The following is a 15,815-nucleotide window of genomic DNA, read 5'->3' on the forward strand; positions in this document are numbered from 1 at the left end:
TCAGCTGTAAAATCGTCGAGGATTTTTGGGTTGATTGCAAGCATTAGTTTGTTGACCACCAGTTGCCAAGACTGTTAATCACTGTTTATGCGCGCGACTATATAATAAAATGAAAATGCATTTGGAATGAAAGCAGCACCAAATGGGGAATAGTGGTGTATGTATGTATGTATATTGATGCAGCTCCGATGCATAGTTCGAATAGAAAAATGGTGATGGTGGTAGTAGTAGCAGTACCAAGCGCGCGACAAGTTATGAATATTTACGCTCATTGAATATGCATATCACTGACAATGTATTTATTTATTTTTTTTTTTTCCTTTTTTTTTCGTACCCCATGACGGTGGCTACGACGACGACGACGATGACGACGACGAAGGATCAATATTTCGTTGGACTGCTACTGAATTCTCGGGAGATATTTTTAAATTTCACTTTCGCTTTCACTTTGACTTCAACTATAACATGAATACTCCAGGTTACAAAAACGTTAGAAACATTGATTAAAACGAACATAACCTCAAAAATCATGGGCATAGGTCAAAAACTTTGGTATTTGAGATGAACATAACCTCAAAATTAGTATCAGAGGTCAGGAGATGACCCTTTCCCTTTAAATTTTAAATATCATAGGTCAAAGGAGAAAATAACCTCAAATTTACGTCAAAGGTCATATGCGTGGAGGCAAACATAACCTCAAAATTTGGTTAAAGTCAAATTTAAATAGAGGGTTGTCGCGCCAAGTCCCCCTAGTATATATATAGAGCTCGTTGAACGTGATTAAAGTGAGAACGATGTACTTCAAAATTGTATTTTTTTTTTTTTTTTTTGCTCATCTACTCTCACGCGCATTTACTTTCAATGTGCTTTATCGTTCGAAATGTCACTGCGACAGGCATCGATGCGTTACTCTCGCGTATACGGATTTACGACAGCTTTACCTACGAAAACGGCTTTAGTTTTTACTCGTTCAACTTGTATATATACGATAAAAATGCTACGGTAAATGTATTTTTCATCTCAATTGAATTTTCACCTTTATTGCAACAACTTTATTCTTATCCAAAGTGTACGTTCCTAACGGTATATATATATATATTTTTTTAATCCAAAAATTATTCATTTATTATTATTTTTATTATTTTTATTATTATTATTATTATTATTATTAATATTATTATTATTATTATTAATATTATTATTATTAATATTATTATTATTACTATTATTATTATTACTATTATTTTTGTTTATAATTTATTTTTCTAATAGAATAAATTTTTTTTAAAATTCCTTTGAGGATTGAATATTTACTTTAAAAATTGAGATTTTATAAAATATATATATCCTCTTTATCTTTTGTGCTTTAAACTCTCTTTTCTTCTCTCTCCTGAAGGTAAGGGATTAATCTACCTATGTTTTTATTCCACTTCCTTGACTCTCAATTCTCTTTATAATAATACACTACTTTATTCCCTTAACCCAAAACACTTTGTTTCAAAACTGTTTCCTCCTATTTTTTTTATACAAAAGAGGGAATAAAAGAAAAATTAACTCGATACATTAAACCTTTTTTTTCATCGATAATATTACAACCCTTCTTCTTCTTCATTAAAAATAAAAGGGAAAAAAAAATTATATATTTCCAAACAATCTATTATTGATATAATACTATCATTCAATATTAATTAAAAGAATTTTAATTATAAATATTAAAAAATTTATTAATATTAATATAATTATTATTAAATACAATAATAAATTATTATTGTATTTAATGATAATTACATTAAGTCTATCAATATATTATTTAAAATTTTATTTCATGAATTATTGAAGATGCTATTTTTATTTGTAGATATATATATATATACAGAATCTATTAATTTTTAAGAAGTAAAACCAATTTATTAATTCTTCTCCCCCCCCCTCTCTCTCTCTATTAAATATTCTGGTGTTTGTCTCGCAAAAACGTGCAGTAATAATTAATCTTAAAAAATTATTTACTGAAAGTATACTAAAAAAGGTAAATGGTCTAGGAGAAAAATTTTAATATACACACTTCTCAAAAAAAAGAAAAAAAAATGTATTTTTCAAGTGAAAAATTTTCCATTAAATAGTTATTCAACTTCGTTAAAATAAATAAAAAATATTTTCAATAATAATTCAATTTTTTAAAGCTATCTCTTTTTTTCTATTTGATTCTTCAGTAACATGAGAGGATCAAGTAAATATACACACACATATGTGTGTGTAGAGGAATTTTAAAGAGAATAGGTCACAGTAAAATCGATTTTTCGTTGGACCCAGTTTAAATTGCAAAGAATTTATTCTTGTTATAAAATTTTAACTACAGATGATTCAACAGAAACCCTTTTTTTGGTAGGCAAGGGTAGGAAAATAAAGACCTATTTTTTTTCTTTAAATGCATGTCAACTATAAAAATTTTAAGTTTCCATTAAAAAAAATATTAAAAATTTTAAAATTAATGACTTTTTTAACAAAAATATATTTTTTTTTTCACTAGTAAAATTTAACCACATCCACTATGAGGCGTCTCTATCTTAATCTCGCCTATTTTTGAACATTTTCATATCAAACCACGCCTACTTTCAGACAATAAATTGAAAACCACGCCTACTAAGAGGGGTTCCTAACTACATCCCTCCTATTTGGAGGCGTTCTTCATTAAACCACGTCTACTTAAAGTTGATTAGTGTTAAGCCACAGCTAGTGAGATGTTTTCTCATCTAAATCCCGCCTATTTATAGGCGTTTTATTTTAAACCACGCCTACTTAAAGAAGTTTCTATCTAAATCTCGCCTATTTGAAGGCGTTTTATCTTAAACAATGCCTACTTATAGACATTCCTACCTAAATCCCGCCTACATAGAGGCGTTCTCTATTAAGCTATACCTATTTGCAGTAAATTTAAGCCCTACCTCCTTAGAGGCGTTTCTACATAAATCACACCTACTTGTAGGCGTTTTATTTTTAAACCACACCCACTTGAAACGTTATTTACTTGGCCCGCCCACTTTAAAGTGTTAATCTGACAAAATACATCTACATAGAGGCATTTAGGTACTCCTTTCAAACTTACTTTAGGGCGTTTTTATCTAAAACACGCCTACTTAAAGGCGTTTTTATCTTAATCTCTCCTACTTTTGAGTTATTTTCCTTCAAACCACGCCTACTATTAGAAAAGGGCATTTTAAATCACACCTACTCAAAAGTGTTTCTATCCACACGTAGGTTGTTCAAAATATCAATCAATAAAGTAAAATAAGTAATCCATCAAAATGAAGGGTTAAAAAAATTTAAGCTAAATGTATATACATATACAATAAAATAATTCTCCGAAGAATCAACGTAAATTGAGCTTTGAGAATGAGTAAAATTCACATTAAAAGCATTTTGCCTAATGTGAAATCTATGAAGCGTGGAATTTTGCTGAATTCCACGAGTATTCTGAATGAAGACAAAGGAGAGATAATGTCAACCATTTGAAGTGACTAAAGCTTAAGAAAGCGCTCCTTGATGCTTGAGGGCATAGTTTTAAGAGCGTAAAAATAACAGCTTTTAAAGGCGTGGAAATAACAAATATTAAGATGCGCTGCGTACATAATAATTTCCCTATTTATTTATATTCAACTCACATACCTCAATTAGCATTCTAATGAATTGATATTTATTTCCATAATTTTTTTTTTTGATTATTAATTTTAACACAACTTTCAGGAAAAAAAATTATTATTCTCATAGACATTCCTCTTCAATAGCGGGAGAAAAAATTTTTTTAATTTAATTACATTTTAAATGTTCCTTTTGGAATTTTTCCTCATTTTGAATCAACAAGAAAAAGACGAAAGCGAAAAATGTTAACAGAATTAAAAAAAGTTTAGTTTTTTTTAATTAAATTTCTTTTACACGAAAGAACATTCATTATATTAAATAAGGAAAAGTGATTTTGAAAAGAATTTGAAAAATCTATGTTGTACTTTTTATTAACAGGTTGGAATATATTATTATAAATTCAGGGGGATTTTTTTTCTGCTAATTTCAGAAACAGAAATTTTTTTCAAGACCAATTTTTTTTCTATTTAAATGAAACTCCAAGTTAAATTCTATTGTGGAATAGAATTTTAAATGTTGAATCTACAAATTAATTCTTTGGCCTTTATTTTAAATGATCGATAATATGCGCGATTTAATGAATAATTTCCTTTTTCAGCACGAATATTTTCCAGCAATTTTTAATTAGAAATTTTAATCAGTTAAATGTTAATTAGATCAATGAATAATTATAAGAATTATAATTAATTATTTAATAGGGTTAATTATTGATTATAATTAAAAATGATCAATAATTATATTGATTCCTAATTAGAGGAATTCCAACCTAATTTCCACACAATCATAGGCGTTTTATTTTAAACCAGACCTACTTGTAGGCGTTTCTACATAAAAACACACCTACTTCGCGACGTTTTCATCTAAACAACGTCTACTTAGAGGCGTTACTATTTAAATCCCGCCTATTTTAAAGTGCCTCTATCTAGAACACGCCTACTAGAGGCGTTTTCTTATAAAACTACACCTAATTGCAGTCAATTATCTTTAAACCACACTTTCTCAAAGGCGTTCTAACGTAAATCCCACCTACTTATGGACGTTTTATTTTAAACCACGCCTGTTTAGAGGCGTTCCTATCCAAGTTCCGCCTACTAGAGGCGTTTCTTTATAAAAACACACCTATTTGGAGGCGTTCTCTATTAAACCACGCCTACTAAGAGACGTTTCTTTCTAAATCCCGCCTATTTGGAGGCGTTTCTATTTAAGACACGCCTACCTGGAGGCATTATCTATTAAACCACGCCTACTAAGAGGTGTTCCTATCTAAATTACCCCTATTTGGAGGCGTTTTCTATTAAACCACGCCTACTTAGAGGAATTCCTACCTAATTACCACCCACTTATAAGCATTTTATTTTTAAACCACGCCTACTTGAAGGCGTTCCTATATAAAAAAAATTGGATGATAAAAATATTTTTCACTAACCTTCATTGTCAATGGTGAACAATCCAATTCCATCGCCAGCGCGTATACTGTATCCAATTCTTGAATCGCCACCAGGTGGATCAGCATCTTTGGCGCGAACAGTTGTCACCAATGTACCGATTGGTTGATTTTCCAAAATACTCGCGGACACAACAAAATCATCAAACACAGGCGCATGAAGATTTTCATTAACATCAACAACTTCAACAATAAGCATTGTCTCCGATGATAATGACGGTTCACCACGATCGACGCCAATAATTGTTAGGGTATGAACTTGTCTCTCTTCAAAATCTAAACTTTGATTTGTCCTCACAGTTCCCGACACTTTGTCTACTTTGAAGAATCCTTCACTCTCCATAGCGTCAGACAGAAAGTACTCGACATTTCCCCCTGGTCCTTCATCGGGATCAGTCGCCTCAACAACGGCAACCACACTCCAAACTGGCACGTCCTCCCTTATTTTCACTGTATAATTTGGAAGTGCAAAAATTGGCGGATTATCATTAACATCGTCCACAGTAACACTGACAATAGCATCGGAAAACAATGGCGGTGCATCTGTACCATGACCACCATTATCCTTGGCTCGTATTCTCAATTCATAAAATTCCTGTCTCTCACGATCCAATTTACCAAAAACACTCAAAACACCCGTCACTGAATCAACGCGAAAATCATTTGTATCCGTCACCAATGAATAAGTGACTCTTGCATTCTCACCAAGATCAGCGTCAGTTGCATTTGCTCTAAAGATACTCGTTCCATTTAGTGCATTCTCCGAAACACGAAATTTAGCCAATGATTTCTCAAATTTCGGTGCATTATCATTAACATCCAAAATAGTCACAGGCAACATACGCGACGATGATTTTTGCGGTTTACCCAAATCATAAACACTGATATTTAAAAAATATTCACTCTCCTTCTCACGATCCAAATGTCCAATTATATTCAAATCTCCCGTATCTGCATCAATACCAAATACCGAATCTCTATCGCCTCCCGATATGCCCATTACTAATTTTCCATTATAACCTAAATCACGATCCCTAGCACGTATTTTAACAACAGTTGTTCCAATTTTCACCGATTCATTAACTTTTATTTCATTTGGAAAATCAATAAATTCTGGTGCATGTACATTATCACCATAACGACTTGGCATCATTGATCTTTCATCTTCAGCCGATGGCATATTATTTTTTTCAGCCGATGCAATTGCATCCGTTAAACGACGTGCAACACCCGTATCTTTACATTGAAATGAACCACTTTCATCAGTTAAAATTTTACCCTGCGATGGTAAATTTCTTTTTGCTGTGACAAAATGTATATCAATACTATTAACATCGGCAAAATGTGTCCCATCAGTTGCAGTGACATTTATCATTCTTTCCTGTTCTTTAATATCATTAAGATCACACGCTACAGACAATACACCACTTATTGAATCCAATGCAAAACATCCATCACTATTTCCAGAAACAATACGATAACTAATAATATTTCCCGCATCAAAATCAATTGCCGATACTGTTATTATTTCCCCACCAACTGGTACATATCTCGGTACATGACCAGTACAATCAAATTTTTCAAATTGTGGCCTATTATCATTAACGTCATGAATTTTAATTTTTAATTTCATTTCCGTACGACGCTGATATGGTAAACCCCAATCACCAGCACGTATATGTAACACATATTCCCTTTTCATTGTCTCATAATCCAATATCTGTTTAGTACGTATCACACCAGTGAATGGATCAATTTCAAATGGTACCTTTTTAATATTATCAATACTATAGGAAATATAGGCATTCTCACCGGCGTCTTTATCCTTGGCAGTCACTTTAACAACCATTGTACCAGCGGGTTCATTTTCATTAATCCAAACCAACATATCAGTTTGTTCAAAAGTTGGATCATTATCATTTGTATCGACAACGTAAATTTTCACTTTAGCCGATGATTGTTTTCTAGTTCCTGCATTCCCCTGATCTACCGCCGAGACAGTTAATGTATAAAATGCCTTTTTCTCTGCATCTAAATTCACCGCCGTATATAACATACCAGTATCGGCATTAACATAAAATTCCCCACCCTCATTGCCACCGACTATTTCCAAAAATACCAACGCATTCTTACCCTCATCGGCATCACTCACTTTTAATCTAATCACCGGTGTATTAATTGGCGCTGTTTCAGGAACTTTAATTTCATAAATTTCACGACTAAATACCGGTGCATTGTCATTGAGATCGGTAAGATGAACTGGTAATGATTTATAGCTAAAACGCTGTGGAATACCACGATCAACAGCACGTAGTGTTAAATTATAACCACGTGGTGCTGTTTCACGATCCAAAAGATGTAGCACCTCAATATTATATTCACCAGTTTGTGTTAAACTTGGCCTCACTCGAAAATGACCATCCGGATCACCGCCAACTATCTCGAGACTACCAATTTCACCATGTGAACCACTATCACGATCAATAACACGTACAATTGCATAAATATCAGCATTTGAATGTTCCAATATATCGGGAAGATGATGAACATAAATTTCTGGTGCATGAAGATTTACCTGACGTACTCTAATTGTCACTTTTGCTGTGCTTGCTCTTGATGCACCAGTGCTACGGTACATTGCACCACGATCCTTTGCAAGAACAATAAATTCATGCATTGCTCGCTCCACGTATCTGGAAAATTAAATTTTCATCACTGGTGTTTAACATTTAATAATAATTTGAAGATTCCCTAGAGATTCAATCAGCAGAATTTCGTTTACGTTAAAAATTCTCAGAGATGTGGGACGAAATTAAATAAATATATTAAAAATTCCAATGGAAGTGCTCAATTAAGATTTAGTCTTAATTTTTTGTAACAACTGTTTTAAGGTATTTTCATTTAAATCACGTTGAATTACAGGGGATTAATTTTAAACAACTCCTACTGAGAGGCATTGCAAAATCCCGCCTACTAGGAGGCGTTTCCCTTTAAACCACGCCTTCTTATAGGAGTTTTCTTTTAAACCACGCCTTATTAGAGGCGTTTCTATCGAAACCCCGCCTATTTTGAGGTGCATCAATCTAAAGTCACGCCTACTAGAGGCGTTCTCCATTAAACAATACCTACTTGCAGTCGTTTAGCTTTAAGTCACGCCTACTTAGAGGAATTCCTACCCAAATCCCACCTATTTATAGGCGTTTTCTTTAAAACCACGCCTACTTGAAGGCGTTTTCATATAAAAACACGCTTACTTAGAGTCTTTCCTATAAAAATCCCGCTTATTTAAAAGTGTTTCTATCTAAAATGCGCCCACTTGGTGGTGCTATTTACCAAACCACGCCTACTTACAGGTGTTTTTACATAATACATATCCACTTTAAGGCGTTTCTATTTTAATCACGCCTACTTTTAAAACGTTATCTTTTAAATTACACCTATTTTTAAGTAATTGATTACCACGCCAACCAAGAGACATCTTCTATTTAAAGAACGCCCACTTAGGGGCGTTACCTGTAAAACCACGCCTACTTATGTGCGATTTGATATAAATAACGCCTAAATAGGATGATTTCTTTTAAATCACGTCAATTTAGAGGCAATTTTATTTATAACTACTCCTACCTAAGGGTGTTTCAATCTAAATATCTACTTGGGGGCGTTATTTATCAAACTACACCCACTTAGAGTTGTTTCTACTTAAAACACGCCCACTTTAAGGCGTTTCAATTTAAATCCCGCATACTTATAAGTGCTTTAATTTAAATCACGCCTATTCTCAGATCATGTAATTAGAAGTACGTCTACTTAGGGGTGTTTCTATCTAAAACACCCCGAGTAGAAATTTTTAATGGGGCTAGCTCGCGGCGCGAGACTCCATAAGCGGTAACATGGCATCTAGCGCTTCCATCCTAGCGCCATTACAAATTTCTACTCGGGACGCCCACTTGGGGAAGTTATTTATCAAACCACGCCTACTGACTGATATTTAAACACGCCCACTTTAAGGAGTTTTTATCTTAATTCAGCCTACTTTTGAGGTGTTTTCTTTTAAACCACGCCTATTATTTAAAACCACACCTACTTTGAGTTGTTTCTATGTATAGTTCAGAGTTGTCGATAAGTATTTTCGGTAGTATTTTACATTTAGAAATTCCAACCGAATCTCCAGGGATCTCCTTTTGGGAAATTTTTTCAAGAATAAACTTTTGGTAAATGAAAAAAAAACATGGACCGAAATTAAAAAATAGGTAATGCTTGAATTTAATATTTAAAGTTCAAAATTTTGTGACTGTATCCTTACCTCAAAGGCCTCGTGAGTGTAATAACTCCACTAACAGGATGTATAGCAAATTGATCAGTTTCTTCGGCGAAGCTATAATAAATTTCTCCATTTCTACCAAAATCAGCGTCTTCGGCTGTTACTTTTAAGATACTACGATGTAATGGTGTATCTTCTGTAACTGTTGCCTCATACTCAGTGGGATAGAATAGAGGATTTAAATCATTTGTATCGAGTACTGAAACAGTAACTGTTGTATCAGCTTCTAAAACTGTTATTTTATTCTTGTCCCTTCTAGTCGATGTGGCGCGCACTTCCAATATATATCTATCATTACGTTCACGATTTAACACATCAACATTACCGGTTCTAGTCCGAATTAATAAAAAACAAAAATCACCAATAATACGTTCTTCAGCCTTAAAAAATTTGTCCTTATCACCACCAACTATACGATATTTAATATCGCCCACCGTTTCTTGTTGTTGTTGGAAAATTTGGATACCCATTTTTTGTTCTGGCACAACATATGTTTTACCAATTGAATTTTCCAAAATTGAAACATTATAATTAATTTCAGTGAAACGAAAATCTTCAAAAGGTATTGTTGAATCTGTGGTGATAGGCGGTACTATTGTTGTTGTTGTTGTTGTTGTTGTTGTAGGTGAAATTATAGTCGATGTAATGATTGGTAATGGTGGTGTTGGTATTGGTGTCGTTTCAAATGATCCGTCGATGGATGACGGAGTACCGGCTGTGACTGACAATAGCCAAAGCCAGAACCATGGCCACGAGAGCAGCAGGTGCTGCTTCATTTCTCTCATTTTGCTAGCTCATTCTCATTGACATCTTTGATAAGCTCTTCAGCTTTATCGCTTCTCGTGACGACTCCAGATCTACGATCTTAACACCATCTGAAACAAGAAAAAAAATTTTTCACCATTTATTAAATTGCCAATATTTTTTGTACAGAGAGAAAATAAATTATTACTTATTGTTTGATATTTGATTTTTGTTTAATATTAAGTTATTGATTTAAAATTCAGGTAATTTATTAAAAAAAACGACTACTTAAACGCTTTTCTATCTAAAACACGCCTATTTGGATGCGTTATCTATCAAACCACGCCTACTTAGAGGAGTTTCTATTATCTATAACACGCCTATTTCGAGGCGTCAACTATCGAACCACGTCTACTTAGAGAAGATTTATTTTTTAAGACACGCCTACTTAGACGCATTTTTATCTATAACACGCCCACTTAGAGATGTTAACTATCAAACCACGCCTACTTGAAGGATTTTTTAAAATTCACGCCTACCTAGAGACGTTTCCATCATAAACATGCCCATTTTTAAACGTTAACTATCAAACCACGCCTACCTAAAGGCGTATCTATCTAAAAATACGCCCATAGAAAAGCGTTAACTATCAAACCACGCCTACTTGGAGGCGTTTTTATCTAAAAACAGGCCCTTTCGAGGGCGTAAAATATCAAATCAGGCTTACTTAAAAGCGTTTTAATCTAATACACGCCTATTTGGAGGCGGGGATTTATAAAACCACGCCTACTCACAAACAATTAATTTTTAAACGAAATCCACTTTATAACGTTTCTAACTTTTTCCCGCCTATTTTTGAGGTGTATTCTTTTAAATCACGCCTATTCTCAGATAATGTAGGTGAATAAATTGAATGTTAAAATATTTATTGTAAATCCAAACATTAATTAAGTCATATTTAATCGAATTTTTATTCTTATTTATATGTAATGTTTTGTTCTAAAGTCTTTCGCAAAATGTTAATATAAATCCTGATCAACAATATATATTACAATATTAACCTTCTATTTCAATGTTTGACAATTTTACATTATTATCAGAATTCATCAATCATTCAATTAAGAAGATATTAGAAGGAATACAAATTATGCCTGAGTATAATAATAATAATTTACCCGCATCAAATAATCGCTATAATTGTCCATAATCGAATATGTGTTTATAGAACGTGATCAGACTATATAACAGCAATTTGTATTTAATCTACTATCGAGAGTATTTACTCGTCAGTATTTCCATTATTGGTTATCGGTTGTCCGAATCTCTCTCGCTTTTTCGAAATTGTGTGTATGTGTGTGTGTGTGTTTACTTGTGGGATCAATCCAAGAAAATGGTTACGGAAGCAACAGGTTGTTTTAGAGAGGGTGTGGAGAAGGGTGGGACGAACTTTGAGAAAATTCGCAGGAAAGTCGGTTGCTTTCGTGTCTTTCAACAAAACTGCCGTTTCTCTCTTTCCTCATTATCTTTTCTTCCATATAAATATTTCATTGTCGTGAGAAAATTTCAAAAGACTTATAATCATAGATTCAAATGTTTTAAATTTTCTGACTTTAGAAAATTGCATATCTATATTATTTTTTTTGCAGATTTCATTCAAAACAATTTTATCACTTTTATTTGAATATAAATTTGTCATTTCATTTTATTTGAATTCACAAAAAAGAGAGCATAAATCCATTTATGCGAATCCTGAAACATGATTTACTAAAAAAAAAATGACTAGACCCACAAAAAAAAGTAATTTATTAGACATAAATTCTATAGAATCTGACGGATGTTCTGAAATTTTTTTTTTATTATTATTTTTTTGCCATGATTTAGTGCAAGGTCGATATTTCAAGCACAACAACGACGATGACGACGACCTGGAACCTTTAACAAGAGAGAGAAAGAGAGAAAGTCACGGTTAAAAAACAAAAAAAAAAATTTCAACGACCGACAGGATTCGATGTGTGTGTGATTTATTACGAATAGGAATCAGAGTTGGCAGTTGGACGACCGGATTTCGAGTACTCGAATCGACGATATATCGAAATGTTGAATGGCAGCGGCGATGCTTTCCTGATGCACAATACCTGCCCGAAACTCGATGCATTGTTCTGGAAATCTCATCCAGTGACATTGCGTACTGGTTTCGTTTCTCGTTGCAAGTTATAGAGAAACGAGAGAGAGAGAGAGAGACAGAGAGCTATACGATATATTCTACCAGTTCATATTTCCTGAATCGAATTCCAGTTATCCAAAAGTGGCAACCCAAGCGACACATTCAAATCGTCCTATTAGTGGCTTTAGGTGAATTACGTGCGTATCTGATTTTGATCATAAAGATCTTTCTGATAGTTCTGTGTTCTGTCGAAAAATTATTATCGAAATCTCAAAAAAAACTTCTCCATTTTTGGCAGAATTCCAATAACCCTCTATTATATTTGGGGAAACTGATTTCCTCTCAAATTTACTAATTATAGAGCAATTAATTTCAAAATATTTCTTTTTAGAGGCGTTTCTCTCTACATCACTCCTACTTAGAGGCGTTTTATTTTTAATCACGCCTACTTATAGGCGTTACAATAGACATCTCATCTACTTAGGGGGGTTTTATTTTTTAGTCACACCTACTTAGAGGCGTTACAACTTAAATCCCGCCAATTTATAGGCGGTTCTATCTAAAAGAACACGCCCATTTTGGGGCGTCAACTATTAAATCACGCGTACATAAAGGCGTTTCTATATAAAAACACGCCCACTTGGAGGCGTCAACTATAAAAGCTCGCCTACTTAGAGGCATTTTTATCTAAAACACACCTATTTAAGGCATCAACTATCAAACCACGCCTACTTAGAGGCGTTTCTATCTAAGGCACACCCACTTGAAAGGTTTTATATCTTATCCGCGCCTACTTTTATGGTTTTTTCTTTGAAACCACGCCCACTTGAAGTTGTTTCTGACTGAATCCCACCTACTCTTCAGGTGTTTTCTTTTAAACCACGTCCACTTGAAGGTGTTCCTATTTTAGCCCCACCTACTTTAAAGTGTTTTCTTTCAATCCACGCTTACTTTTGGATAACGCATTTAGAATCACACCTACAGAAAGGTGTTTCGATCTAAAATACGCTTACTTTAAAGCATTGCAGATACTTACAGAAATATTCTGGTGAATTTCAGACAGAAACTTTAAAATTATCTTCAGAGGATTTTTTCCAAGTGGAATATGATTAGCAACTAGTGATATCAATTGTTTTAAGAATTGTTAAATATAATTGAAATTCAATAAAGAATATCAACTTTAGAGGCTAATTTGGACTAAATTTGAAAAAAAGAGTAAATTGCGTGGGATAAAGAGGACAAAGGTTGAGAAGACAAAGCTCAACGTGTGTTTATATCTCATTCCAGCTCCACCCATGCTACTATTATATAGATATAGCGCAAGATATCTTAATCTAAAGACTCAAAGACTATGTCTGTGTGTGTCTATGCAAAGAGGCAATGCACGCACGCACGTTATCATTTCGAGGGCGTACCGGAATAGACTAGGGCCCGGTTTCTTCATGGGTGTCGTTACGTCTTTTAACGGAGTAAATTTTCACAAGATTGTTTCTATATGTATATATATATATATATATATATATATATATATATATATATATATATATATATATATATATATATATATATATGAATATTTGCCTGCAATGCGCGAAAAAAGAGAACAGCACCACCACCACACACATACAAAAAAAGGATGAAAGTCTCTTGACGTTGCATTTTGCTCTCAAACGACTTTCTAAAGATAAGCACCGAAGCAGGAAAGCAAACGATAACTTTTTCCATTGACTACCACTACTACCATTACTACTACTACTAGTTTAATACGACTTGATAATCTACAGCCTCGCTTGGGTGTTGTTAGTTTAACGCATCAAACTTTTTATTAGACTACTTTTATTAGAATTTATTTGCTGTATTACGAATTCCGTAACTTTTAAATAATTGTTTCTAGAAAACGTTTTATGGCAAAAAAAAAATTTTTTTTTCTAATTTTAGAAATACCGAAAATAGGAAAATTGTTATTTTGAATTTAAATCCCAAAAAATTGGTAATAACGAAATTTGCTTATTATAAAATGTTTCTCTCACTCACTCTTTATATTTAAAAATATATGTTCGAGGAAATAAAATATGCTCGCACATCATTTTTCCCCGCTCGGTTTGAACATAAAATGAATCAAACGGTAGCAGATATTGGTGCAAGGAAAACAAAGTTGTTAAAGATGATTCGAATAACGTAACATCGAAAACTTTCTAATGGAGCTTCTTTTTTCCTCGTTTTCCAAGAGAATTACCTGATGGTGAATATATACGATATGATATTGCTAAACAAAATACGTTTTCAAAAGCAACTTTGGAATAAAGGTAATAACGATAAAGTATGAATGAAAATGCCAGAACAATGTCGATTCAACCTTTACCCTTCTCTCTCTCTCTCTCTCTCTCTCTATATATATATATATATATATATATATATATATATATATATAGATAGAAGGAAACTTGGATCAGTATTCGCGAAAGCGCGCTTGTCATTCTTTTTTCTCCTTTTTCTTTTCTTTGATCTCTCTTGGATTGCAATATAGGTGAGGGAGATGAGTTAGAATCCGTAAACGAGTCGTACAGAGGTTATCGTAAAACCATTACCGTCTTGTTCTTATATACATATAAAGTCTCGTGCATATTACACGCGTTGACATTCCCGGTTGTAAAATATTTTTTTATGAGATCTATTTTCTTTTGTATGATATTCTCGAATTCTTAGAGGCGTTTCTTTTTAAAGTACGCCCACTATGAGAAGTTCTTTATCAAAACACATAACAAAAATAAATTACGCATGTGATTAATTTTTAAACCACACCTACTTGGAGGAGTTTTCATTTTAACCCCTCTTACTTTTGTTTTTTTTTAATCAAACCAAGCCTACTCTTTGGAAATTAATTTTAAACCACACCTACGTAGGGGAGTTTCGACTTTAATCCCACTTACTTTTGGGATAATTATTTTCCAACCACGCCTACTCTCAGACAATTCATTTTAAACCACGCCTATTTAAAAGCGTTTCTACCTAAAACATGCCCATTGGGAGGCGTCAACTATCAAACCACGCCTACTTAGAGAAGGTTTATTTTAAATCACGCCTACTAAGAGGCGTTTCTTTCTTAAAAAAACACGCTTATTAGAGGCGTCAACTATCAAACCACGCCTACTTAGAGAAGGTTGATTTTAAATCACGCCTACTAAGAGGCGTTTCTTTCTTAAAAAACACGCTTATTAGAGGCGTCAACTATCAAACCACGCCTACCTAAAGGCGTTTCTATCTAAAATATCCCTATTTGAGGGTGTTAACTATTAAGCCACGCCTACTTAGAGGTGTTTCAAGCTAAAACACTCCCATTTAAAGGTGTGGCTTTATGAAAGCACATCTACTCACAAGCGATTAATCTTTAAACCTAATCCACTTTATAACGTTTCTATCTCTAACCCCACCTGAACTTTAACGTACCTAAAACAACCTTGACCCTAACATAACCATAGAAACCTAAGAATCTCTAGAACAAATAG

At 33.3% G+C, this 15,815-nt stretch overlaps 1 protein-coding gene across 2 annotated transcripts in view; it reads right to left on the reverse strand.

Annotated features, from left to right (window-relative positions):
• LOC127277427 (fat-like cadherin-related tumor suppressor homolog) overlaps positions 1 to 15,815 on the reverse strand; it is a 307,324-nt gene that overhangs the window by 128,936 nt on the left and 162,573 nt on the right. For both annotated transcript variants that reach the window (XM_051298530.1, XM_051298529.1), the window contains exons 2-3: positions 9,384 to 10,276; positions 5,063 to 7,773 (exon numbers count right to left, since the gene is read on the reverse strand). In XM_051298530.1, the coding sequence (XP_051154487.1) occupies positions 5,063 to 7,773; positions 9,384 to 10,186 (3,514 nt within the window). In that variant the 5' untranslated portion in view covers positions 10,187 to 10,276. The remainder of the gene's footprint in view (positions 1 to 5,062; positions 7,774 to 9,383; positions 10,277 to 15,815) is intronic.

This window comes from Leptopilina boulardi, unplaced genomic scaffold, assembly GCF_019393585.1.
Source record: "Leptopilina boulardi isolate dan_hultmark-lab unplaced genomic scaffold, ZJU_Lbou_2.1 LbouV2_167, whole genome shotgun sequence".
Taxonomy (NCBI): domain Eukaryota; kingdom Metazoa; phylum Arthropoda; class Insecta; order Hymenoptera; family Figitidae; genus Leptopilina; species Leptopilina boulardi.